The following is a 27153-nucleotide window of genomic DNA, read 5'->3' as shown; positions in this document are numbered from 1 at the left end:
ATGGAGTGGTGAGCAGGAACCCAGACGTCTGCTGTCACTTATCACCAGAGGTGCTTAGGGTTCCTTTCAGGTCTCAGGCTTTCCATCTGTGGACTCCATGCAGCTGTCAGTCACCTCTCGCTCTCCAAGTGCCAGGCCTGCACTGGCACTGCAGACGAGGAGAGCATGCTCCCGCCTCCAGGAGATTTTCAGTCAGATACATAAAGATTTACTCCAGTCATACATATCCCATTCTGGGCGTAAGGGCCTGCTGGAGAGGCACACAGGAGAAAGGGGAGGGCAGAGGTAGGAACCCCCCAACATCTACCAATGTTTGGAGCTCCTTACTCCATACCAGCCACTGCCCGGTGCCTCACCCACACTGCCTTCTAACTCAGTGAACACTTCAGAGCTTTCTTTGCTCTGCTGTGTAATGTTGATCTTTTGAGTTAAAAATAAGTCCCCCATAAGCTGGTGACTTCTGTGTTGGGTGTGTGGGCAGCTGTCCTGTGCCCCTGGGGCTCAGTGAGGGTGTGGGTGGCTTGCAAGTGTGTGTTTCTCTTGGCAGTCTTTGGGGGACAGGGGTCTCACTCACCAGAACTTTTTCTTTCTGGCTTATGGCATCCCAGGGTAATGGGGACCCTGTGGCCAGAATCCTTGTTATCTCTTGTGCTATAGGGCAAGGGAAACAGCCCAGAGTGACTGGATAGATAGCTCCATGTTATCTTGCAAACAGGCTTGAACTTGCCTGTCGCCCCTCTGGCCTGAGTCTTGTTGGAGCTGTGTGAGGATAGCAGGCGATCGACTCAGCTTTCCCAGGTGGACCTGGATCTGCATCTTGCCTCGCTTGCTGGCTGTGTAATCCTGGCTGAGTTTCCTAACCTCACTGAGCCTCCATTATAAAGTGAGGATAATGCTATGTTTTTTCGGGCTGTTGTACAGCTTAACTGAGATAATGCAGCCAAACGATTTAATGCAGTGCTTGGCAAGTAGGTTAATGAATGAGCTATTATTATTAGTCTTTTTTTTTTGTACTCTTTTAGCAAAACACTTGTGGGTGCTCAAAGGATCTTTGAGGACTTGTGACTGGAATCATTTTGGCCCTGGCAGTGGTGATCTTGGGAGGGAGGTATCAGGGCTTCAAGTCTTTCTGGAGCCCCTGGTGGTGGAAACCTTTGGAGCTCTTCTGTGGTTGGTCAGCTCTTTGTAGGGCTGGAGGCTGAATCAGTTTTTCAGCCTCAGGGCCTTTGCCCTTACTGTTCTCTCTGCCTGAAATATTCCCCCAGATATCTGCATGGCTAGTTCCCTTACCTCCTTCAGGTGGGCCCTGAAGATGAGCCCTCCTTCCCTGTGAGCCCTTTCCTGACACCATCATTTAAAATTAAGGCCCTACCTCATACTTCCTGCTTAATTTCTGTCCGTAGATATTTCCATTACCCCTAATACTGTGCTTATCTCTCTCATTGTCTATCTTCTTCCATCACTACCATGTAAGCTCCAAAAGGATTTTTCTTTTGGTCTGTTTTGTTTGCTGACAGTTACCTAGCACCTAGACTAGCATCCAGCACAGAACAGATGCTCAATCAATAATTGTTGAATGAATGAATGCAAGAAAGAAGCTTCTCTACTAAGTCACAAAAGTTGGAATTCTGAAATCACTTTGCAGAGGGGTTTCAGATGAAATAAAGCCAGTGAAACTGAACAGAGTAATGCAGAGCACTTGCTGTGCAAGCAGATGGTGCTTTGATGGAAAGTACATCTGTTCATTAGAACTGGAAGGAGGAGGGTGACAGTGTCAATTCGTATATTAAATATTAGTCAGGGGGCTTTCTTTTTCTTCTTTCTTTTAGAAAAGCTAGTGTACATATAAATGGAACTTCGGATTGGATGACTTGCTTATCCCTTTGGGCACAACATTTCACTTTAAAAATCACTGATTTAGTGTAAGACTTTCATTTCCCCTCCGCAGGGAGGGGAAGGGACTGCCCACGATCCCACAGTGAGTTAATAGTTAGACTATTTATTCATTCGATAAGTGTTTGCTGGACATTCCCATCAGAGCTAATACCCTGCTGGGCACTGGGGATGCAATGATTCAGGGTCCCGCTTCTTCCGGACCCCATCAGTAGGACATGAAGCTCATGTGTTTTGACTCCCAGGCCAATGCTTTTTCTTATACTCCACATTGCACCTCACAGTTGACTGCTGTTCCAAATGAACTGGTGGTGCAGCGAGGCTGCTAAAAGAAACTGATGGTGTTCTTAGGTCACACGAAAAGAGGCAGAGGGTCCAGATCAAAGGAAGTGACTGTCCTGCCCTGCCGTACCCCGGGCAGACCAGCCTGTGGCGCTGTGTTCTCTTCTGGGCTCTGGGGACTGCCTTCCAGGGCTTTGATTGTCTAGGACGCTTCAGTGGCTCGGCCAGCCCCCTGACCTACTGCTGTTGTCCTTCCAGCCAGGCGGGTACCACGGCAGGGGCTGAGCCACCCTCATGGAAGGGAGAGGACCATACCGGATCTACGACCCTGGGGGCGGCGTGCCTCTGGGAGAGGCATCCTCAGCTTTTGAGCGCCTAGTGGAGGAGAATTCCCGACTGAAGGAAAAAATGCAAGGGATAAAGATGTTAGGTAAAGCAGACCCTGCCCTCTCCCTGCAGAGCTCCTCCCTCAGCCTGCAGTGCTGACTGGCGCATGCTTCTGCCCAGGCCCCCTCCCTCCCGTCCCAGCATGGGCTCCTGCCTTACAGCTGTGTCTCTGTGCACTCCTCTAGCAAGGTGGCAGTCTTCCCAGCCCTGCGTCCCCAGCACCCCAGCACCCTGATGACCAGACTCAGAACACTGTGAGGGACTGAGAAGGAGGCGTGGGGTGGCGGAGAGGGAGCCGGCAGGCTCAGTTAGCAGACATGGGGAATAGCCATGTATAGGCCATCTACCAGAAGCACCAAAAATGGGGAGAACTGGCATCACCAGGGCAACCACGGTCCAGTCCCCAAGTGTTAGAGCAGGGAGTCCGGCTTGGCTTGAAGCAGGGCAGGAGGAGACCCCTTGATTCCTGGCTGTCACCCAAGCTGTCACCACTGCCCAGGACCAGCCCTCTTCTCTCCACATGGCTGACCGGTCCCCGTCTGTCAGCACCCAGCTCAGATGCTGACTCTTCCTCCATGCGAGGTGTTCACTGATTTCCCCATGCAGAGGGGACCCTTTCCTCCAGATTCCTAAAGCTCTTCCTTCACCTCACTGCCCTCTTCTCTGGCCTTGGGCTTTGGGAGTTTAGTATAGCTCCCAATTCCCAAATGCTTTCTCCCTGCTTGGCAGATCTCTCCTAGGAATGGCAGATTGGCGAAGGAGGGGTGGTGTTTCCCTGTCTCCACTTACACAAGAAGGCAAACAAGGCCCAGAGGGGTGGTGGGTGGTTGATGTTTTGGAAGGTCTCCTCTCTTCAGGGAGCCCCTGACTGCAGTCTGTAGGCTGTGGGTAGCCCCCCTTGGGACCATGATGGTGGGTCTGAAAGAGCCCCTGGCTTTGTGGAGTCCTCAGTCAGGTGTGGCAGGAATGGGGCAGGAAGAAGGTGCTGGAGGTCAGAAGTTTGTTCCAGATTCCCCTCTGCTCCTTTCCCCCTGGTTGCAGGGCCTCTTCCTTACCAGGCTGTTTCTGGCCGTGAGCTGGAATGATATGTGTCCCACTGAGCCCACAAGGTGATGCAGGGAGCGAAGCCCAGGACCTGGAGCACCAAACCCAGGCAGAAGCAGGCATAGGGGATCAGGGTGGGAGAGCCGGCATGCTTAACTGAGTAATTCTGCTCCTCCTTCGCCCGTTGTCTCCCCAGGGGAACTTTTGGAAGAGTCCCAGATGGAAGCGTCCAGGCTGCGGCAGAAGGCAGAGGAGCTGGTCAAGGACAGTGAGCCACTGCCACCACCGTCTCCCTCTTTGGCCTCCTTCGATGACCTGGCTGAGCTCGCAGGTACGAGGGGAGCCCGGGCAGTCCTCTGCCCATACCCTCACTCTCTAGGCCCTTAACCGAGGACTCCCTTCTGAGTCCGAAATCCACCTCTCCTTCCTTTATCTTTAGGCTGCAGGCTGTCCTCCCAATCATGTTCTGGCTACAGCATCCCCCAGAAGGTCAGATTTGGAAAGGACCTCAAAATAATCTTGTCCAAAAATGGCTGGTGACTCAGCAGTCCTGAGACCCTGGCAGACATTAGAAATGGATTGCAACAATCCGCTCCTTCCAGGATGTGGGCTCAGGATCTTTATCAATATAACTTACTCAGCGCATATTTGATGAACAGTTACTATATGCCAGGCATCGTGCTCCAGGCAACACGTTCGGGTCACTAGAGTTGGCATCTGAGTCAGAAGCTTTCTGGTCTACCTTGCCCCGCTTCCATTTTACAGGTGGGGAGGCTGAGGCAGAGCTGGGTTTGCCTCTCGGCCTGCAGCAGCGCCTTTCAGATGTCAGGTCCACAGACCACCTATTAAGGGAAAGTGCCGACTGTGATTTAGGGTTAAAATCCTGTGTGTGATCACGTGCATTCCTCTGGCATGTCTCTACATCCAGGGCAAGGTCTGAAACTAGGGAAGAAAAGGACTCAGATGGTTCCTGCTGCAGCCCAACCTGCGGCCTCAGCCCAGGCCAGTATGCCAACCTTCCATTCGGCTGCTGGTGACATTTACTGAATGGACACATGGAGGAGATGATGATCTCAGAGTCTGCTGTGCTGCAGGCAGCGGGCATTGCCAGCTTCCACTTGTCCATTCAGTAGTATTTTATTTTTTAAAAAAATTATGAAAGTATGATAACACATTTACAGGAGACTAGGAAAATACAAAACAAGTTTACATATAATTCTACTATATTCAGTAGTATTTTCTGAGTCCTTGATGGATGCCAGGCTCACCTCAGGAAGGAACCATGCAGCTACCCTCAAGGGGCTCCCTGGGGCAAGAGCCCCAGGAATTCAGGGAGGGAGAGCTCAGTTCTGCAGTTGCCAGCAGGATCAATGGACCTTTCTGTGTCTGTTTTCTTACCTTTAAAATGGGGATACAAAGCTGTCTTAAGAATTGGCCAGGATAGTAAATATAAAAATACTTTGTTAATTATAAATTGTCATCCGTGTCATTATTGAGGTAGGTCCAAAGTAGCAAGGAACAATGATCACCTTGGGATTTTCCCAGTGAGAGCAGGGAAGATGGTCTCTGCCCAGGTTCTGCCCTGTTGTTCCAGGGCCGTCATCCTGGGACCACCTCCCATTTCCCCAGACTCGTGGAAGGAACTCTAAGAACTCTCCGTGCTAAGGCCATTCTTAAGCGGGTGGCATCTGGGCTTTTCCTCTTTCTGCTTCTCACACACATTTTCTCAATGCTCCAGGAAAAGACACAGCTGTCCCAGCAACCCCTGCTGACCCGGCACACCCAAGCGACAAGCCAGAGCCAGTCCCCAAACCTCCATCCAGTGTAAGTTGCATTTGGAGTCATGACAGAAAGTTGCCTAGATCCCAAGTTCCCACTGGCAGAATAGGAAGAGGGATGTTTGGGGTCAGGAAACTTCTGACTTGCTGGGTGATATTGGCGAGTTGATTTCTCTGGGGCCTTGGTTTCCTCATTTGCAAATGAAGGTCAGAGTTCAGTCTGACCAGGAAAACCCTGATATGCACAAGGAGTTCTTCCCATCTGCCAGGTTGTGTAAAGTTAAGGATGTATCGACTGCACAGTGCTTGGAAAGTAGGCAGATGTGACAGGCAGCTCACCTTCTCAACAGGGGCTCCAAAACTGTCTTCTGCAGATTTGCCTTGAGAAGGTTGACTTGGTATCCTAGGACTGGAAGGGACTCAGGGTGGTCATATCATTTAGAGTCTCCATCCCACAGATGAGATTCAAAGAGAGAAGAATGTTTTCTGAGGTCATATAGGACAGCTGAGAAAGAGTAGAGGGGAAAGGGAAACTTTCTGGGGCAGTGCCAAGGCCTGGAAAGTTGGAAAGCCAGGGGACTCAGCAGAAGCTGAGCACAGAGATCCCTCGATCCCTGCGCTTTCCTGGGACAAGGGAAGGCTGAATTAACCTTTGTTCAATCAGGTTCAGCAGCAATCCCAGAGCCAGTTGTTGGTCCAGCGGCCCATCGATTGGTTGCACAACCAGTATCTGCTCCTTGGAGTGACTGGGAGACATGGCAAAGTCTGGAGTTCTGGTTCACCCTAAATTTGCGTGTGTCCTGAAAAAGTCTCTCTAAGTTTGCCAGTTTCTCACTGAGATTTAGCCCAGATCAGTCCACTCCCCTGGGATCTCTGGGACTGGGTTGGCAAGGCAGGTACAGGACCCCTGTGGCCGCGGCCACACTGACTGCTGCCTGTGTTTCCCAGATGACCAGTTGGAGACTCCCGGGTCTGGGACATGGCTCAGGTGCCATCACAGGGATGTTGGATTTGTGGTCCTTGAAATGCAGTCCTACTTTTACATTTATTAGTGAGAGGCCCTCAGTTTCCTCCTCTGTCCAATGGGCATATAACCTTCTGACCACTCACATAGGTTGCTTGGAGAAAAAATGGAGTTCATGAAAACATTTTATTTTTATTCTTTTTTTGGCTGTGCTGCACAGCATGTGGGATGTTAGTTCCCAAGAACCTGTGCCCCTTGCACAGAGTCCTGACCACTGGACCCCCAGGGAAGTCCTCATGAAAATACTTTATAAGTGCAAGGCCATTAAAAAAAGATAAGATCCTAAAATGCTAAGTACTTTGAAGGTCAGCTAGCCCAGTATCCCTGTTTCACAGATGAGGAAACTGGCCACGGAGGATGTGACCTCGAGTCACACAGTGGGCTGCCCAGCAGACTTGTTGGGATTTATTCCTGCTTCACGGTTTGTGAGCTCAGCCTGGGCTGGCTTCTCCCACATGGAGGGGCTGCCCAGAGGACTTGGACGTAAGAAGGGATTTTTGTCCCTCCATTCTCTGCCCCCTCCATACTCTCAGCTATAGGGTCCATAGAGGAGGGGCGAGGGGTTTTCTCCCAGGCGTCCCCTGACTCCCTTTTTCTGCACAGAACACCTCCTCTGAATTTGAAGTGGTCCCCGCCGAGGGACCTTCTTCACCAGAGAGCAGCGGCCACACCAGAAATACGATGGTGAGTGGACGGCCAGTCCCTGGGCACATCCCGCATCTCCTCTCTGTTTCAGTCACCTGGCCCCTGGTGAGAGGCACAGGACGCGCTCACATCCCCTGGGTACCTCGGAGTCACTTGGGATAGGCTCGAGGGGCCACCGCCGGGGGGTGTTTCTCGCTCACATATGCAAATCCGTGACTGGTGACTTCCCCGTGGGCCACACGAGTACCAGCCATTGTGAAAGTCCAGGCACGTTGCCAGCCCCGCTGCCTCCGCCAAGCGCTCAGCACCTCTGCACACTATGACTCAGCCTTTGGGCCTGTGGGCTTGTAGCCCGAGTAGAGTAGAAAGGGTCAGAGGAACCCAGAGCAGCTTGAGGCAGGGGATTGGCATTTTGTGCAGGCTCCCCTTTGGGGCATGTAGGTAGGAGGTTAAACCTTGCGCTCACACACACACAAACATACACAGTCCACCAGCTCTGAGGTGTCTACCTGGTCCCCACTTTACCCTCCTTTGCTGCCTTTATTCCAACTATGTCGCCCTGCTCGCTCTTAAAATGGCAGACTTACTGGAGAACCATTGAGGAAGGCATGGAACATTCTTCAGAAATCTTCCACTTCTTACCCTCTCCTCCTTCTCCCTCCCTCCTCCCTTGGAGATTTTTTTTTATTGTTATACAGGCAGCAGGTCGTCTAACCCTTCACTGATGTCTTATTTTCCACTGCCTTATTTGGGGCACGAATGTTGCTCTTTAAAGTGAAAGGCTTTTGGAAGTGGGAACTGGGGAGTGGAGGGAAGTGAGGCAGAAACTGCTGGTTCCCATTACAAACCTTGGAGGACAATGTGACTCTTTAAGCTATGAGCAGTTGATTAAAATGTTAAAATTTCAAGTTAAATGCCGAAAAATACATTAATGTATAAAAATTAAAAATATTGAATCAGCAAGGCAAGATACAAAAAGGTTGCTCTTTGGTTCACTGATCATCTCTTGTGTGTGTCAGTCCCCGGGGTGAGGTCTCCATCAGGCTGCCACACAGCTTACACTAGCGAGGCTTTGGGGACACAGGGCAGCTCTGGGTATCGGGAAGGTTCTGTGTTTCATCCCCTGGGAGTGTCAGCCCCTGGTCCTGTTGTGTCCCTGAGGGTTCTAAGAAGCTGGCCAAGGAGGCACGATTCCCCCCCACCCCACCCCGCCCCCTACTGCCTGCTCTGAAAGCATTTCACTCTATGACCCTGAACGTCGTCTCATCAGTAGATTCATCCTTCGCCCCACCGAGAGCTTAGTCTGTGCCGAGCAAAGACAAGACAGCCTCCCTGTCCTCTGGGAGCTTGCAGGCTAGTTGGAGAGGTCTGAGAGATGACACAGGTCACCAGCTGTAAAAAGAGTACCATTGGCCGCCTCAGACCCTGTGTGGAAAGAGGCAGTGCGGGAATGAAGGCAGAATTGAAGCAGCAGCAGCCCCTGTTAGAATGAGGTGCTGACAGTATTAGGGAGCCATTCACTGGACACCGTGCTGTGGCCCTCAGGGCATTTCCACTGCCGCAGAGTTCAGACGAGGGAAGTCGCCGCAGATGGAGCATCGGGAAGCCCAAGGTCTGGCCCTGGCTCTGCCACTGAGTCATGGGGCAACTTTGGGCAGCCTTCTTCTCCCCACACTTTGGTTTCTAGACCCGAACCTTGAGGCTTCATGTAGCTCTGACGTCCTGTGACTCGCATCAGTGTGATGGAGGGCTTGCTAGAGCCGCTCACAGGCGGGCAGGACCAGGAAGGATGAACAGAGGGGACACCAGGGGAATGAAGGCTGAGGAGATGTGGGGCCTAGGGGCTCAGGCAGGGGAAGGTGGGAACTCAGGTGCCTGGCTGGGGAGCTGGGGGCTTAAGGCAGTCAGCTGTCAGGTACCTTTGTGGATCCTTGGACATGGTGTTGGCATAGCTAAGGCACTGTCTGTATTCTAGACAGAGGAGAGAGAGTGACAGGTTCCGAGACTGGACTATCTTGCCCATGGTTTGCTTTCTATCTTAATTCTCCACTAGACTGGGTATCTTTGAACTATATAGAGCTATGATTCTTTCTGTTTTAAATTAATTATTTTTGGCTGTGCTGGGTCTTCATGGCTGCGCACGGGCTTTCTCTAGTTGTGGTTAGCAGGAACTAAGCGCTGGTTGTGGTGCACAGACTTCTTACTGCTGTAGCTTCTCGTTGCAGTGCATGGCTCCCAGCACGCAGTCTTCAATAGATGCGGCTCATGGGTTCTAGAACGTGGGCTCAGTAGCCGTGGAACATGGATTTAGTTGCCCTGCAGCATATGGGATCTTCCCAGACCAGGGACCAAACCTGAGTCCTCTGAATTGGCAGACGGACTCTTAACCACTGGACCACCAGGGAAGTTCTAGAACTATGCTTCTTAGTGTGTTTTGAGTCTCGGATCCTTGGAGAAGTTGGTGAATGCCTGGACCATTCCCCAGAAGACACTGGTACAGACATGACGGACAGCCGTGATGTCTGCTGGCCGAGCCTTGCTGAGTGGCAGCAGCAGTGCTGTGGACAGAGTGATATTGTTCCCTGGGCTTGCCGCTTTCATTTGTCAGTCAGTTCACCTGCAGGGAACCCTGTGGGGCGGAAGGGAAGAAAGGGGGTGTGTGCGTGCAGGAGATGAGGATTCTGAGGCCCACATAAACACGTGACTGACCCAGAGGCCCTCGGCGAGGCCCGGAGTGTGGGAGGAAGGCGGCTCCATTACTGATGAGACAGCCAGTGGCCCGGGAGTCCTGGGGCCTGCCCTGTGAGTCAGCCCCAGACAGGGAACCTGGGTAACTGGAGAATTTCCCCAGGCTGAGCTGGGATCAGAGGGGGAAACTGAGTCATGAGGAATGGGGAAGCAGAGGGAGAAAGGCTGGAGAGGCCTGCTCAGACCGTGGTGAAGAGCGGTCCGCCCCCACCCTCTGCCCCCAGGAGCTGGGCCCCCTGCCCCAGGAGGACAGCACCCTGATGCTGCACCTGCAGCGCCTGGAGACCACCCTGAGCGTGTGCGCCGAGGAGCCCGACCACAGCCAGCTCTTCACGCACCTGGGCCGCATGGCCCTCGAGTTCAACCGGCTGGCCTCCAAGGTGCACAAGAACGAGCAGCGTACCTCCATCCTACAGGTGAGGCCGGGCCCGGGGGCGGGTGGCCCGGGATTGGCTGTGTGGTTCCCCTTCCGCTTCCTCCAGCTCTTCTGGGGCATCTAGGGGACCACAGGGACTTCCGAGGGCGTGGCTGGGGACCGGTCTCGGGCTTCTTGTTCAAGGTGGTGAGCGGGGTAAGGAACTTGTGTGAGGGGACGAGGAAGGAAATTGGGAAATGGTGGGGTGGGTGATGCAAATTTCATGGTTGGGGTGACTGTGGAGGCAGTGGATGCGGCAGGGTGGCAGCGTCCTCGCCTTTGGTCTTCACATACAGGTGTGGACAGGGAGGGGACAGGCCCCTTGTATGTTACTCCCCTGCCCCCTGAAGCAGGAGGATCATTATCCCCACTTCACAGGGGGCGCTGCAGCCCTTGAGAGGTGATTTTTTGTTTGTTTTTTTTGCCTAAGGTCCCCCAGTTAGTAGATGGTGCAGCTAGAATTTGGACCTCTATGTCTTATTCCAAAGTCCATGCTCTTAACTACCGTCCCAGCCTGCCTCCCCAGTGGAGGAGGCTTCCCCTTCATAACCCTCCCTGTGCTGTGAGAATGAAGTTAGATTTCCTTCCTAGGCCAGGCATACAGCAGAATGATTGTCACACACACAGACACACACATATATTCTTTCTCAGATTTTTTTTTGGCCATGCTGTGCGGCATGCAGGACCTTAGTTCCCTGACCAGTTATCGAACCCATGCCCCTGCGGTGGAAGCTCAGAGTCTTACTCACTAGGCCTCCAGGAAGTCCCATCCCTTATTTTCCAATCAGGTTCCTATTTGTTTCCTTCTTAGCTCTTACCATAGTTTGTAATAATTTTATTAAGTGGGTTTTTGTATTTGTTTTTTTCCTTATGCTCCCTGCTAGAATGTAGGCCTCACAAAAGGGGCAGGTGCTTGTCTGATATGTCCACCACTGCCAGCGTCTGGCACTTCATAGGTGCGGAATGCGCATTTGGTAAATGAATGAATGGGTGAGCAAATGGACTCACACATGAGCTCTCTTAGCCACTTTGATGGAAGATAGTGACCTTTGTGATGACCTCTCTTGATCTGCTTTTTTGCCCAGGGTATTTGCCTCTTGCCCAGAAGGATAGCACGTGAAGCCTCGTCCTGACCTTCTCTTAGTGCCCAAAGCAGGACGTTCTGTTCCCTGGAGGCCCCACCCAGGGCCGTGGCATCCTGTGTATTTTCCCAGCCTGTGGGTGGAGGTGGATTAATCCGGTCCCTCCTCATTCTTTCACTGATTTGTTTCTTGGTTCCTTTAGCATTTCCAAGGCCAGGCATGGCATGAGGCCTCTGCTGGACATTGCAGTCAAGCATAATGGCTTTCTGCTCCTTCACATCTGATCGCCCTCGAGTTCCAGGCTGTCACAGGGGGCTGGATTTTGCTGTGGAAACAAGCAACTCTGAAATCTGCCTACATACTGTAAACATTTTCCCTCCTGTTCTGTGTGGCAGGGGCTTGTTTCTGCTTTGTGGCAGAAACAAGGCCCCCACTGTCTTGTGCCCTTTGGAGTATGAGGCAGCCAGAGGGAGAAAGAGACCAGAGAATTGTGCATGAGCCAGCCCAGAGGTGCCACTTGTCACTTCCACTCAGCTTTCATTGGCCATAACTGGTCATATGATCATGACAAGCCTGGGAAACAGGAGGGAGTGGGTGAGAGGTCCAGTGAATATCACTTACTGTTTCTGCCTCCAGCCCGACTCACAGAGTGCCACCTCCCTTCTCTGCTCTTTCATCACAGGGGAAAGGCACTATTTAGGGTCTGCCAGATGGCGTTTAGTCCCAGTGGTGATTCTTAAGAGCTATGCAACCTTATGCACTTTTTTTTTAATCTGTACTAGCCTACGTTTTGGAGAAAGAAATGGCAACCCACTCTAGTGTTCTCGCCTGGAGAATCCCATGCACAGAAGAGCCTGTCAGGCTTCAGTCCATGGGGTTGCAAGAGTCAGACATGACTTAGGGACTAAAGAGAGAGAACGAGCGCCTACATTCGGCTATACTTCTCAGCTTGCAGGATTTTAATTCCCCAACCAGGGATTGAGCCTTGGGCGATGGCAGTGGAAGCGCCGAGTCCTAACCACTGGGCCACCAGGGAATTCCCTGGCCAGCATTTAAAACTGAGCTGAATTGTGTAGCTTTGGGAAAGCTGTGAGGCTCCACTGAGGTGGTGAGTGGCAGAGCACCCCACTGTGTATGGGCTACAGGTGGGGTGCTCACTAGATATCTGTTGAAAGATTGAGTCGTTTAGTCCTGACCTGGTGCATCACCGTTACTAGTTAGCCATTCCCTTCCTTCCATCTGTGAGGCCCTGAATCTGGCTCCCCGTCTTCCACGTCCCCCACCTCACGGCACTTCAAACACGCATCCTCCAAGGTTATCGAGGGCCTGGCAGCTGATGAGGCCCTTGTGTTCTCGCAGTTTTGTAGGTCCTCATAGCAGCCCTGTAAGGGAGGCGGGAGAGGTGCAGTTTTTCCACTTTGTAAGGGAAGGAAATGTGCCTCAAAAGTGAGGGAATCCTGAGCCACACTGGAAATTGGTGAGGTCTTGACCCAATACCCTGTCTTCCCATTTGCCAGCTGACAACCTCACAACCACCCCCGCTCTGATTCCTCATTCATTCTCCAAATCGCCTAAGCTCTAGGCCTCTTAGGACTCAGGTCTTCACGGTCCTTCATTAATTTGGCAGTTCAGTCATTCGGTTGTATGTTCCTTCAGCGGGATTAAGTGTTGAGCTGTGCTGGACCCTGGGCTAGGTGGGGGTCCTGCAGGGGACGAGAGAGTGGCGAGGGGATCCCAGCCTTCTGGAAGCTTGTGGACTAGTAGGGATGGGGTGGGTGGATACAAAGAAGGTAATGACACTGATGATTCTGTAGCTGTAATTGTCACAGGTACCAGGAGGGTGAGAGCAGGGGATGTGGGCGAGGATAACGGAGGTGACCTTGCTTACCTGCATGTGGCAGTCAGGGAGGACTTCTCGGAGGAGGTTTGACATTTAGGCCAAGACCGGAAGCAGGAGTAGAAGCCGGCCAGGGGACAGCTGGTGTGGAAGAGCATTTTAGGCGGTGGGAACAGAGGAGGAGGGATGACCTTGGAGGACCAGAAGGCCTTGTGGCTGGCTCTTGGTCAGGCCTCCTTATGGCTGGCTCCTGAGGGAGCTGATGCCGAGAGGAGCCTGGGTGCGACTTTGGCTTGACTCCTGCTGTCCCAAGAGGAATTGGGTGAGGCCATGCTATGGGGATATCATGTTGGGACGTGGTGTGGTTATAGTGCCTCCCCCGACCTCAGCATCATTCTGCATTTGGGGTGCACTCCTTCCCTTACTTTGCCCCCATCTCCCTCTCTCTGCCTTACAGACGCTCTGTGAGCAGCTTCGGAAAGAGAACGAGGCCCTGAAGTCCAAGCTGGATAAGGGCCTGGAACAGCGGGATCAGGCTGCTGAGAGGCTGCGGTAAGTCCAGGCTCCGCCGAGAAGGCGTGAGGAGCCGGCTGGGCAAGAGGTGGGCAGTGGTGTGTGGCGCTGATTTCTGGGTTGAGAGCGCCGAGCCCTGTGCCCAGCTCTGCTTTGGGTGTCAGGTCTCTTGGTCCTTCTCCTCAAGTATTTCCTCTCTGGTCCATTTAATACCGTGAGGAGTGTTTGTGTATAAAGTGCCTTCAGAGCTTCAGAAGGTCTGGACGAAAGTGCACTCCTTCCTTGGCAACCTGCCTGTTAACAACAGCTTGCTGGCTGTTGGAGATGGAGCTCTGGACTTTGCTGCCCTCTGCTGGTCACCATCCTGTCCTGCTGTTTCCTGAGAACTGTCAGGGAACGCTCTTCTGGGCTGGCTCCTGGTTCCAGACTTAGTTGTGCATCAGAATCGCCGAGGGTCAGGAAAAGCATTGCAAGTTTGCACTCTGCACCCTCTCTCCTGTGCTGAGATTCTGATTCAGTGGGTCTGGGGTGAGACCTAGGTGTCTGCCTTTTCCAGTGGGCCCATAAGCACGTTTTCTGTAGTTACAGTATCAGTGGGTCCAGGATCACCCCAGAGAAACACTGGTCTTGACCATCAGAGCTCAGCCCTTTGAGATCACATGGGCCAAACCCCTCACCCTGCAGAAGGAAACTGATGCTATTTTCACATGGAACCCAGCTGGCAAACAGAATATGAAGAAATCCATATTTCAGTCGTACGTGAATCCACATCACCATTTGTCTTGTATCTTTTATCACCTACTTTAGTATTTACTTAAGAATTTAATTTGCATCATGTTTTTACTGAAGATTATTATAAAGAAAACTTACACTAGAGTAACTGGAAAACAGCATTACTTGGAATAAATAGAAGATGCCTCCAACAATAAATAACAGCAAAAATGGAAAGATGATTAATCCTGGCGAATTAACATGGGACACTTGCCAGCACTAGAGAGGCACTCAGGACCTGTGAGCACCAAACTGAGACTTATCCCGTGCAGGATGTCTGAGGATAATTGGAAAGGGTGGAACTTTCTCAGAGTGTGATCCAGGGTTATTTGTTTATTTGGCTGCACCATGCAGCATGGAGGATCTTAAGTTCCCTGACCAGGGATCAAGCCCGCACCCCGCAGTGGAAGCCTGGAGTCTTAACCACTGGACCACCAAGACGTCCCAATCCAGGGTTATTTAATGCAGTGTGGATGTATCCTGAAGATCTCATGTATACAGACATCCCATAGTTGGGGATGGATTGTTGGTGAAGATCAGAGAATTCCAGAGAGGTCATGCAGAGTGGCGTGAGGATGCCATTTGTAGTTCCACCTGAGGGCAGGTCTCAGGGACTCCCCTTACTCCCCAGGACTCAGCTGCAATTCAGACGAGTAAGATGTCTGAGACCCCCCGTCTTCTCTACCCGGGGCCGGCAGTATGACCTTTCTGTTTGCCTCCAACCCAGGGAGGAAAACCTGGAACTTAGGAAGTTGTTGATGAGCAGCAGTAAAGACGGTGCCTCTGGGCGGCCAGGCTCACCAAAGATGGAAGGCGCGGGCAAGAAGGGGGCGGCGGCACTGCAGCAGGTATGTGGTCAGAAACTCCTTCCCCAGATCCTGATGGCCAGTGCCCAGCCTCCAGGGCAGTGAGCCAGTCCCACTGCTGGAAGGTTCTGGTTGTTAGACAGCATTTCCTTGGCTTGTTCTGACAGTCCACCTCCCTGGAGCTTCCACTTCTCAGCCCATATTCTGCTGCCAGCCACAGGGAGCGTCCCATTCCCTGGAACACACGCTTAGCCTGTGGGCTGTGACTGTGGTTCTGTGGGGTCCCCATAGCTTCTCCAGGCTGAATAGCTGCAGCTCCTTCAGTCATTGCTCATAAAGGCGGTGTCGAGTCATTTGTGCTGTCTGGGCATCTCCCCTAAACTCATTCCAGTTTGTCAGTCTCTCTTATAGGGTGGCTCCCAGAATCAGTTTAATGTCTCAGATACTCCTAGTGGAATTAGGATGTTAGGTTGAGAGAGCCCCCGAGGGGACTGTGTTGAGCTCCTGTGGTCGTGCTCCGGGAGCCTCTGACATGTGGAGAGGGTGTGGGCTGACTCAGCAAGGCCTGCAAATGCCCTGGGCCCTCTCGCCTCCTCCCACTGCTGCTCCCAGTGCCGGCTCACATCCAGTTCCTGCATGGGAGCTGGCTGGCCCCTCGCCTGGTCTGTGTCCTCCTGCAGAGCTGAGAACCAGCTTTTTACTGACATATTTTTCTTCTCTAATGAGGTTTAATGGCTGCACAGCCATCAGTGTCTTTAACAATCCCCACACTTGTGTAATAGCAATAATTATCCTAATAACTTAATTCCTTATTACTATGTGACAAGGTAGAATTTACCCAGGATTTGCCAGTTCATTATCTGGTTTGGACTTCCTCTCTACACGTCAGGGAGGCAGGGCAGGGACCTTTACTCCATGAGACTGCCATGGCTGTTTATGGCAGGAGGTTTGGAGAGGCCGTGTGACATCATACTGTCCAGATTCCTGTATCCACCTGCTGCTGTCAGGCAGACACGGGGTAACAGGCCGACATGCTGATGAATGGCCTTCTGATTCACAGCTCATGAAGCCCCTCTCCTCTTCTGTTTACACCTCACATCAGGGCCTGCCTTGTCTGCCCTCTTGTGGAAGTGCCTTATGGATTCGCCTGATCTCTGGATTCACGGTGGTGTATGGGCAGCCCTCTTCGCTTTTCCAAAGCCCTTGACATCACTGGTGTATAGAAAGGCCAGATGCTCTTACTGCCTTGCCAGGGAGGAAGGTCCCATAAGAGGCTTGCATTGCAGGTGATGGTGAAGCCTGTGCCTTGCAGTTACATGTGGGTTAAATGCAGGCTCAACCCACCTCTTGTCCATGCTGCCACCTTGGACAGGTTACGTGAACTTTCTGACCTGTTTCCTCCTCTGTGAGATGGAGATAATAACACCTACCTCAGAGGATGATTGGAGAGTTCAGTGATGTGATGCCTGTGAAGTAGATTTAGCACTTGGCAAATGGTAAACTGAACACTGACTGTCACTTTTAATGACAGATTTGGTCTCTCTTCTCTGTGGACAGGGGCTTCCCTGGTGGCTCAGCTAGTAAAGAATCCACCTGCAATGCTGGAGACCTGGGTTTGATCCCTGGGTTGGGAAGATCCCCTGGAGAAGGGGACCCACACAGTATTCTGGCCTGGAGTCCAGTCCTTGGGGTCACAAAGAGTCGGACATGATGGAGCGACTGTCATTCACACTCACTCATTCTCTGTGTAGCTTAAGGGTGCACCTCCAGGAGCAACCCCCTCTTCTTCCTTCCCCAGTAATATTAAGCACAGCTCCCCTCCAGGAGGCATCAGGCTTCTAGGGGCAGGCCCATCTCTCACTTTTCTTAATGGAGGTGGTGTCCCTGGAGGACTCCCCTAGCCCTCTCCCCTTACTTCTGGGTTCTGTGGTGTACTTACAGACCTTAGCCTGCAGGGGCGCTTGAGCCTCACAAGCTCATTCAGGCCCAACCCTGTCAAGTCACAGGGGAGTGTGTGTGTGTGTGTGTGTGTGTGTGTGTGTGTGAGAGTGATGAGGCGAGTGGGAAGGCAAGGAACGGAGAGAATGTGGACAGTGACTCCAGGACAAATGCTGTCAGGCCTACAGGATGTCAGAGGTTGGGCCTGTCCTGTTTGATCTTGTACTGAGAATGTGGACCTTGGCCTACATCACGCAGGGCCTTAGAGGTAGGACTGCTGTTCGGTTTCTTTTCTTTCCTGTTTTTTGCTGTTCAGTTTCTGAGTTGATGACATCCTCCTGTTCTTTCACCTCAGTGCTTCATATTCAAAAAACATTTTTTTTTAAACTTTTCGTTTTGGTAGAACTGTAGATGTGCAGAAGAGTAGCGAACAGTGCCGAGAGGGCCCATCTCCCAGTCGCCTTGACATCTTATGTAACCGTGGTTCAATGATCAACACCAGGAAATGACCATGGCCACAATACTATTAACTAAACTGCAGACTTGGTTCGGATTTCCCCTGTCTCTCATTCGTGCCCCTTTTCTGTGCCAGGATTAAATCCAGGGTCCCACATTGCATCTGGTTGTACTGTCTCTTTAGTCCCCTCTGCCTGTGTCAGCTCCAGTGATTCTTGAGGCTTTCAGCTATTTTGTAGAATGTCCCTCAATTTGGGTTCCTCTGGCGTTTTCTTATAATTAGATTGATGTTGTTGATTTGGACAAGACCACAGGAGTGTCATCTTGTAACACGTCAAGGGTATGAGACGTCAGTATGTCCATTTACACCCAATCTTGATCATTTGGCTAAGGGTCTGTCTGTCAGGTTTCTCCATAATAAAGGGACTAATTTTTCTTTTGTAATTAATATTTATTTTCGAGGATATACTTGAGACTGCAGATGTGCTGTTTCTCTTTATACTTATTTCAGCAAACACTGGCAGATCTTGACTGCCATGGTTATCACTACAGCCCTCTAATGGTGATTTTGGATTTCCCTCATTCCTTCTCCGTTTACTAATTGGAATTCTTCTTGTCCCTTCTCCCCCATTTATTTTTTTATTCATCTGTTCCTATTAATATGGACTCAGGGATATTTTATCCTTTGGCTTATAACCCAGCACCGTCGTGATTTATTTTCTTGTTCAAATTCTTCCTGCTTTGGTCATAGGAAGTTCTTTCAAGTTGCCTCCTGTGCCCATTTGACATGCCTTTCTTATTCTGATGATGATGGAACACTTCCTTACTTTCTATAGTGTCACAAGTTGCTCCATACTCACCTTATATTTTCTCTGCCCCAGCCATGAAATTAACCACTTCTCCAAGGAGCCCTGTTTCTTTTTGTTGGAGAGTGCCATTTAGAAACCAAGATCTGTGCTCATTGTTACCTGAGTGACACTGCTTTAGGCCCTCTCAGAGGCCAGAGCAACAAAGTACATATACTGATCACACATGCACACGTCTTTATTTGTATATTTTTTAATAAAACATTTAAAAAATAAACGCTTTATAAAGTATTTTTAAAAATAGTTAACTCTTGCCTTCAGAGGACTTTTGGCTGATGCGTGGAGGAAGGGAGGGCAGCTGGCAGTTCCATAGAGATAGAGCCTGAACAGGGAAAGAAGCGTCTATGGGGAGGGGGTGGGGTAAGAAGGGCCTCGGAGCCACTGAGGATCAGGGAAGCGGAACGATGGTCTGTGTGGACTAAGAGGCTCAGTTATGGCTGGGACTGGTGGGTGAGAGCGTAGAGAGGCAGGAGACAGGGGCCTGGGTCTCAGGGGTGAGTAGCCTTGGAGGAGCCCTGAGTGGGCGAGAGAAGGGCTGTTTGAGGCTCTGCTGCAGGCGCCTCTGTGTTCCTCCGCAGGCTGGTGTGACGGCAAGTAAAACCCCAGAGGTGGGGGCCCTGGGTGCGGCTGAGAAGAAGGTGAGGATGCTGGAGCAGCAGCGCACAGAGGTAGGTGGCTGGAGGGGGTGCTGGGGGCCAGGGAGGATCCTTCCCCACTTCCGGGGCCCGCAGCACAAAGGCCCTTCCTGGCCCCTGGCTCTGACTGGTCTCTGTGATGAGCTGTCGTGGTGGCCACTGAACCACCTGCCAAGGATGAGGCACGCTGCCTTGCCCTGGGCCCTTGTCTCCTGATCAGTCCCCCTGCCCATAGGAGTCACTCTGAGGACATGGCCTTCAGGGCGTGGCCCATCGTTGTTGAGGGGGGTTTAGTTTAGAAAGGCTCCCATGGTGAACCCTGAGTGGTGGCGAGAGGTGGTGATAGGAGGCAAGTGCAGCATCAGCAGTGGGGAGCCTGTCACCTGTCACCACGCAGCTGGTTCAGGAAGGGTCTGTCACAGAAGGAGAGACCCCTCACCTGCTTGTAGCACTGCTCCCAATCAGCCGAGAGTCTCCAGAAATTGAGGCTCTTCCCTCGTGTCTCATGCGTATTCCATCCCTGATGTTTCTGGACCAGAGGTGGGAGCCTAATCTTCTCCGTTGACTGAGCCGCTCCTCTCCACGCAGCTCAGGTTCTTGTCCAATCCCTGGGCCTCTCTGCCCTCCCTCATCCTCCAGCACATTTGAAAGTTAGGCTCCACTGGTCTTTTGTTTAGGCGCATATTCATTTAGTTTTCTTTCTGTATTGCTGTAAGGTATATATATATTTTTATTACAAAGATAATATTAAAAAATACTCATTACGAAAAGATGGAGCGTCTCACCTCCTGGAAATGACCACAGTTTAGAACAGTTCTTTGCATATTCCTGAATTTTGTCTGTATACTTACTAATATATGATGTTTGTAAAAATGATGTCAAAATACCGCATTGCAGATTGCTTTTTCCTTTCTTAAAATTGGCTATATCTTTGAGGGTATTTGTTATATTTATATATAAAAGCATACTCTGTGATTCTTTAATTCTGAGTACTTTTTATCATATTTAATGTTTTTGGAATTGGAAAGGATGCCCTTTCCATTGTTTTATTAATTTAACGATGTTGGATTGTTTTCCTTCACTGAAGAATTGTTGATATATCAAAATTATGGCAAGTAATTAGTGTCATCTCAGAACACAGGTGATGTATCAGGCGCCCAGCTTTCTGAGTAGCTGTGCAGTGCTCCAGTTTCTGTTTAATTCTATCATTTCCTTAACCTACTTCTGATGCTCAGGTTTGCCTCGATCCTTTTTTTTGCAATATAAACGTTGTTGAGATGATCACTAATACACATATTTTTTACACACTTGTGCAAGTGCTTCTTTTGGCTACATCTTTCAGAGTGGAATTATTTGGTTAAAGAGAACTTGAAGTTAATACATAGTCCTGAATTGCCCTCTGCATGGGTGTGGGTCCCATAATTCTATACCAAAATTATGTACTGTTTCTGTGTCTTGGTGTTAGTCTTGCTTTCCTGGTGAGGGTAAAATGTGGCAGTTGATAAAGCTGACTCACTTTGAGGAAGGGTTGTGAGAAGCTCGGGATCAAGGCAGCGTGTGGACCCACCACCCACACATGCTGCACGATGCACCTATGAAGCTGGTGGTGGTGGCGTTGGCTCTCTTTGGTCCTCCTCTGCTTGTCTCCTGCTAACCCCAGTCTCTCCCCCGCAGCTGCTGGAAGTGAACAAGCAATGGGACCAGCATTTCCGGTCCATGAAACAACAGTACGAGCAGAAGGTATTGTGAGGGTGATGGGAACTCCAGGCCGTGCCCCTGCTTCTCCGCTAGGCTCTCCGGGCATCCTCAGCGCCGTGCATGCTGCTTCCCTCACTGCAGCGTTGGACTGTGGGTGTCCACCCCGGCCCTCACACGCTCCCTCTCTCTGCCTCTGCTCCCAGATCACGGAGCTGCGACAGAAGCTGGCAGACTTGCAGAAGCAGGTGACCGACCTGGAGGCCGAGCGGGAGCAGAAGCAGCGCGACTTTGACCGCAAGCTTCTCCTGGCCAAGTCCAAGATAGAAATGGAGGAGGCAAGTATGACTGTGGGTCTCGCAAACTCAGCTCCAGAGGCCTGCTCTCCTCTCCCCATCGCCAGGAGCTGGGGGTGGGAGTCGGGAGACCCGGTTCCCTCTCTGACTCCGGTACTCAAGGGCTGTGAGGCCTGAGGCAAAAGCGCTTTCCTGAGCTCTCCCTCAGTTTCCCACCTGAAAATCGAGATTGGACTAGGTATGTTTTTCATTTTTCTCTTTTTTCATACGGAGAGCTTTTTGTTAAAGTCTCATGGTCTAGGGAACTGTACAGGGAAGCACAAAATGTGAAAAGATTCCCCAGGCCTGCTCTAGTACACCTGATGGGGTGGGTACTGTGGAACCTGCACAGTGGTGATGGCTGTTGTCGGGGAGGGGCTCCAGCATTAGAGCTTCCTTTAATCCTTCATCCGGTCACTGTTCAACAGTGGTGCACCAGGCACAGTGCTGGGTACACAGTCACCAGTGAACGGCCAACCCCGCCCCGGGGGGAAGAGACATAGAACACCTAATTACAGAAGTAAATGAGTAGACGTGTGTTAACACAACACAGAAGGTGCAGGGAGAGAACATGAAGGGAGATCAGGTTCATTCAGGGTGTGTGTGGAGGGGAGCAGGAACAGGTCCCCTGAAGAAGGAGCATCTGACCAGTGTGTGTGTGACTGACACCAGCCAAGGCCCTGATCCTGGGGCATCTTCAGGAGGAAAGGCCATTGACCCCCAGGCTCCCTGGAGATTTTATATCACCATATTTTCACCTTCATGAGAACTAGGCAGAGGCTGCTTTTGCCTGACTTAGAAATGGCCATTTCCAACATGGTTTGCATTTCAGAGTTCCCTCCCGTCAGCAGGGGCCTTCTCCGAGCAGTCAGCCTGCCCTGGTGACTGCCCCGTCCCTGGGGATGTGTGTTACGGAGGCCACTGCCAGTCTTTTCTCATGAGAGCACAGTCACAGCTGGGGCAGGCAACCTGGCCCTGGCTCCCATCAGTGGGTGAGCTAGGTTCCTGGTATCTGACACTCTTCTCAGTCAGCTGGGGGAAAAGTGGAATTTTCAGAACAAAGCTTCTGTGGCCCTGTGGATAGGGACACGGGGCCATAGAGGCCGTGCGAACCCAGAGCCTCTTACACGGGAGCCTGTAACAATTCCCACAAGATCCAGCCAAGGCTGCTCTCTGAAGCCGGCTGAAAGCATCTCACCAGCTAGTTTGTAGAATATTGACATGTTCACACAACAGTTACAGTTGGGAGTTTCCCCAGACCATCTCTCCTTACCACCCCACCCCCCAGTTCCAGGCCCTCCCCAGTGGTCATCACTGTTTGCATTTGGATGTATTTTTCCAGGCCTCCAGCACACATAAACACACAGAAATAGTTTCATGTGGGTATGCCTGGCCTTTGCACCATACTGCCCTCTTCTATTTTAAACCCTCCCCTTGCCTTGCAAGGGGACAAAGAGCACCAGCGTTAGGAGACCTGGATTCTTGTCTAGCTCTAGCTCACTGTGTAGCCTTGGATAAGTCACCTCGGGATAGTCCTATAAAGGGGCTAGGGCTTGATGCTCTCTGAGGGCCTTTCCAGCTGTGACTGTGGTAAAGAACCTGGATTGTTCCATAGTATGTATGGAAGCAGGGCTTCCACCTTAAAGCCTTCCCTGGTTTCTTTTCGGCAGGAGTGTTCTTTCTTTAACCTCACAGAGCTTTATTTCTCTGTGGAGGACCCCTTTCCGCCTCATGCTGTGTTTATCTCTTTGAAGGTCTTTTCTCCGCTAGACTTAGAGACTGTAAGAGCTGAGAGGTCCTTTGGAGACTGTCAATCACATCACTTTCTGTGCATTGTAGAAGACCCCATGTGAGCCTGGTAGAAACTGTGGCTTTTCTCTCTATAAACTGCAGTCAAAATTTTGCACTTGGTGTGGGGGCTCACAGACCTCCTGCAGCCCACCTGTGACCCTGTTATGAACCCCTTATCCATGGTGGATAGATGAGCTTAGACCAGAGAAGGCTGTGTCAGTGCCCGAGGGCTCACCTCGCTGTTGGAGAAGGTGGTGATGGAACCCAGGGCCTTCCACTCAACTGGGCTGCCCTGTCCTTGAGGACAGGACCATGTGGACGTGACTGCTCTCACAGGGGTGCCTTGCACAGGGCATTGTGCATGAGCATCGTGGGGCTGTGGAGTGAGAGCGAGGGAGGGAGGTGCGGTCATTTGGGGATGAGGCGGGCGGTCAGGGGGTCCAGGCCTCCTGCAGAGGCTCCCTGCTCACCAGCCCTGTGTCCCCTGCAGACCGACAGGGAGCATCTGACAGCAGAGGCCAAGGAGCTGCGCCAGAAGGTCAAGTATCTGCAGGACCAGCTGAGCCCACTCACCCGGCAGCGGGAGTACCAGGAAAAGGAGATCCAGCGGCTCAACAAGGTGGGTGCAGCTAAGGTCTGGGGGTGGGCAGGGCTTCCCAGAGCCCTGCTGCAGAGCCCACCCCATGGCCGGTACCCTCAACCCTCAGCTCAGGAGGGGTGACTCCTGGGTCAGGGTTAGGGTGCTGAGGGCCTGGGTGCTGCCCCAGGGTTTCTACTGCCTCTGCCCTGCTCCCCGCATGCTGAGTGCCCTGCTGGATGAGCTGGGCAAGCCCTGGGATGTGCTGTCTGCTCACGCAGTGCCACCCACTCATCGTTCAGGTTTAGCTCTAACACCGCTTCCCAGGAAGGCCTTCCCGAGTCTCCGTCGAGTTTCCCTGTTCTATAGCTAAAGCACCAGCAGCTTCTTTCAAACCCTTCTGGCATTTTCTTGTGATTACTTACTGACAGCCACCCTCGCATCCAATGTTGGAAGGTGTGCGTCTTCACCAGGGCACATACCCCCAGCGCCTGGCACCAAGCCTGTGTTCAGGAAAAACCGAAGGGAGTGGATGAGCTCTGGCCTGAGTTCGTACCCTCGAGAAGGGGGATCCAGGGAGACATGGCCCGGGGCAGGGGTGGGGCTAGGGCTAGGGGAGCCCAGGTAAAGGGATCCCTCTGCTTTGAGCCAATGTGAGGGGCAGTGGGCTGGGCTAGGGGATGGTTCTAGTCCCAGTTATAGCCCCTGTAACCTATCCGGGTCTCAGTTTTGCCACCTGAACCCTGGCTGGAATCACGCTAGCCCTGCCCACCTTCTAGTGCAGGGGTTAAAGGAGTGAGCTGATGGAGAGGCTTTGAAAGAAAACTTTCTTGAAGGCTCAGATTTTCTTCCTCTTCTGTCTGCCTGCTCTTTCTGCTCACAGCAGACTCTGTTGTGAGTTTGTATTCACTGGGTCCCAGCCCTGCTGGGGTGACTCTGCTTGGTTTTGGTGTTGGATAAGCATTGATGATGCCAAGTGTGGGGCTTTGGGACTTGTTCTCATTGAAAAGAATGATCTATCCCAAGCTAGGGGACTTGGGGCTCTAAATCCAGGCACAATGTTCTATGTACTGCTGGTTGTAGAGATGACCCAGGCAGGATCACTGCCCTCCAGGTTTCTGTGCTGTAGCTGGGGACAGAAACTTGTAAGGATGACTAACGCAAGGCTCTCCCTGTCCCTGGACCTCAGTCTGCTCATCAGAAAAATGGGACAGATGGAGGGAGAGGTGCAGTCATAGCCTTCCCTTGAGCATTCTGAATTTACGCTTTAAATATATGTACATCAACTTGATTTTCTTTGCCTGTACCATGTCTTAGTTGCAGCATGCGGGATCTGTAGTTCTGGCATATGAACTCTGAGTTGCAGCATGTGGGATCTAGTTTCCTGACTAGGGATCAAACCCAGGCCCCCTGCATTGGGAGCTTGGAGTCTTAGCTGCTGGACCAGGAAAGCCCCTTGAATTCACTCTTGGCTCTGCAGTCTCCTCTTGTTTCTGGGGGAGTCCAGGAGACAAGGAGGGGCCTGAGTCCGAGCTGGGCAAGGTTTCCCCAGGGTCCAGGGAGGCACTGTGAGCAGTGCTGTCACAGGGCCAGCAGAGGCCCTGCTGCCCAGGTGGTGATGAGGATGGCCAGTCTTGAGGGGTGTTCCAAAGTTCTCAAGCAACATGTTAACAGGGTGCAAGGAGAAAACCGGTTAATGAATAACTTTCAAGAGAATGTGAGCACACTGTTTATGCAAGGAAAAGTATTCTGTGAAGGTAGTAAAACAGAGCTTTTACAAAAAAATCTCAAAATATTATTTGGTGATGTTTCAGCCCATTTTCAGTGTTGGAAAGGTAAAAATTAATTACATCAAAATTAAAGTCCAGGCTAATCTAAATACAGAAGATCTGGGGATGGGGGGGGTTGGCTTGGTGGGAATGGGTTATGGAAGCTGGAGAATCTCTGGGCAGGTCCAGGAGATTTAGCTTCTTCCTCCAAAGGACTTCGTATTCTTTCTAGGTCTGGGTGCTAAGAATTGAGCCACTTATCCTCAGGGAAAGGGAGATTTCTCCCTTCTACATGAAGACCACAGTTTAGGCTGCTGGTTAAGAGCACATACTGGCTTTGAATACCTGCTTTGTCACTTACTAGCTGTCTGACTTTGGACAAATCCCTTCAGGTCTCTGAACCTCAGTTTTCACATCCATGAAATGAGTGAAGGTCATAGTTTTTCTTCATAGGACTATGGAGAGGATTCAGTAAAATGATGTGCATATAGTGTTCATCTATAAGATGGCATTTATTAAATAGTGGTGGTTATTATTATTATCCTTATCGTGATCGGGGTCTTTCAGTGGGCCTGACCCTTTCAATGGGACCTGACTTCCCAGGGCTTCTGCTGACAGGCCCATCTCCTTTCTTCTTGATTCTAGGCCCTGGAGGAAGCACTGAGCATTCAGGCCTCCCCGTCCTCTCCAACAGCATTCGGGAGCCCAGAAGGAGCTGGAGGCCTGCTAAGGAAACAGGAGCTGCTCACGCAGAACGAATTGCTGAAACAGCAGGTGAGTTTGAGGGGAACAGGTTAGGTAGGTGGTGCCCAGTGGGAGTTGGAGCAACCCTGAGGGCCTAGGACGGACCTTGAGTCACGCAAGCTGTAATCTGCAGTCCACTGTCTGGCCATCGGCCAGGACTCCTGTCTGGTATAGGTTTATCCTTGCTGGCAGTATATCCCTATCTAGGTCATTCCTCTACCACTGTCATGTTTTAAACATTTCTATGCCCCAGCTCTGCTATTATTTCCCTAATATTTCAAAAGCAAAAATTTTTTAATTTATGTTTTAAAAATGAGCTGTTACTGGAGTTTATTTGATTTACTATGTCCTGTTAATTTCTGTTGTACAGAAAAGTGAATCGGTTATACATATACATATATCCACTCTTTTTTAGGCTCTTTTCCCATATAGGTCATTGTGTAGTATTGCGTAGAGTTCCCTGTGCTGTGGAGTAGATCCTTATTAGTTATTTATATGTTTAAATAAACTCAATAAATATATTTAAAAGGGAACTTTAGATTTCTCCTGCAAATGGGAAAACCGTTTATTATTTGTCATAATTAGAAAGTAACTATAAGCAATAAATACAGTAAAGGCAAAACTGTGTTGTTAAAGTCTAGCTAGATACTTCTGCCTGATCATGGCTTTGTGCTTGAGTCCTCTGTCCCTTTATTTAAGGGAAATTAAATACTAAAGAGGTGCTTAAACAGTAGCATAAAATGCAGACCTTCTCGTTGAGTGGCACAGAGTGAAGAAAGTTGAGAAGGCTTTGGTTCTCGCACGTGCTTCTGCGCTACTTGCTGCCATGCTTCGGATCCTTCTAAATCGTCCCAAGCCTGGTCAGCTTCTCACTGATCTGCAGTGAGGATGTGAAACTGCAGACAGGGCCCCGCCCGCCCCTTCCCTGCCAGGGCACCAGCCCCCACCCCAGAGCCTTGGGCAGAGTTTTGTAGGCCCCCTGCTCTTGGCACCAGGAGGCCTGAACTCCAGTCCTCCACTCAGACTGTTTCTGTGGCCTCCACCTCTCTGTGGGTCTTGGCAGAATGGAAGAATGGGACTAGTTTTGATGGCTGTTGACCAGTTTTGTGTTTTTTAGCCATG

At 51.1% G+C, this 27153-nt stretch overlaps 1 protein-coding gene across 4 annotated transcripts in view; it reads left to right on the top strand.

Moving 5' to 3' along the window:
* The window catches only part of TNIP1 (TNFAIP3 interacting protein 1), a 44892-nt gene that overhangs the window by 13283 nt on the left and 4456 nt on the right, over positions 1 to 27153 (top strand). For 2 of the 4 annotated variants that reach the window (XM_068980950.1, XM_068980948.1), the window contains exons 2-13: positions 2434 to 2605; positions 3803 to 3937; positions 5345 to 5430; positions 7012 to 7092; positions 10026 to 10217; positions 13593 to 13687; positions 15147 to 15267; positions 19064 to 19153; positions 20795 to 20860; positions 21022 to 21153; positions 23432 to 23560; positions 25933 to 26061. In XM_068980950.1, the coding sequence (XP_068837051.1) occupies positions 2470 to 2605; positions 3803 to 3937; positions 5345 to 5430; positions 7012 to 7092; positions 10026 to 10217; positions 13593 to 13687; positions 15147 to 15267; positions 19064 to 19153; positions 20795 to 20860; positions 21022 to 21153; positions 23432 to 23560; positions 25933 to 26061 (1392 nt within the window). In that variant the 5' untranslated portion in view covers positions 2434 to 2469. The remainder of the gene's footprint in view (positions 1 to 2433; positions 2606 to 3802; positions 3938 to 5344; positions 5431 to 7011; positions 7093 to 10025; positions 10218 to 13592; positions 13688 to 15146; positions 15268 to 19063; positions 19154 to 20794; positions 20861 to 21021; positions 21154 to 23431; positions 23561 to 25932; positions 26062 to 27153) is intronic. The other 2 variants (XM_068980949.1, XM_068980951.1) reach the window with 2 other exon arrangements.

Source organism: Capricornis sumatraensis, chromosome 9 (genome assembly GCF_032405125.1).
Source record: "Capricornis sumatraensis isolate serow.1 chromosome 9, serow.2, whole genome shotgun sequence".
Classification (NCBI taxonomy): Eukaryota; Metazoa; Chordata; class Mammalia; order Artiodactyla; family Bovidae; genus Capricornis; species Capricornis sumatraensis.
This window is presented reverse-complemented; position numbering and strand designations above follow the sequence as displayed.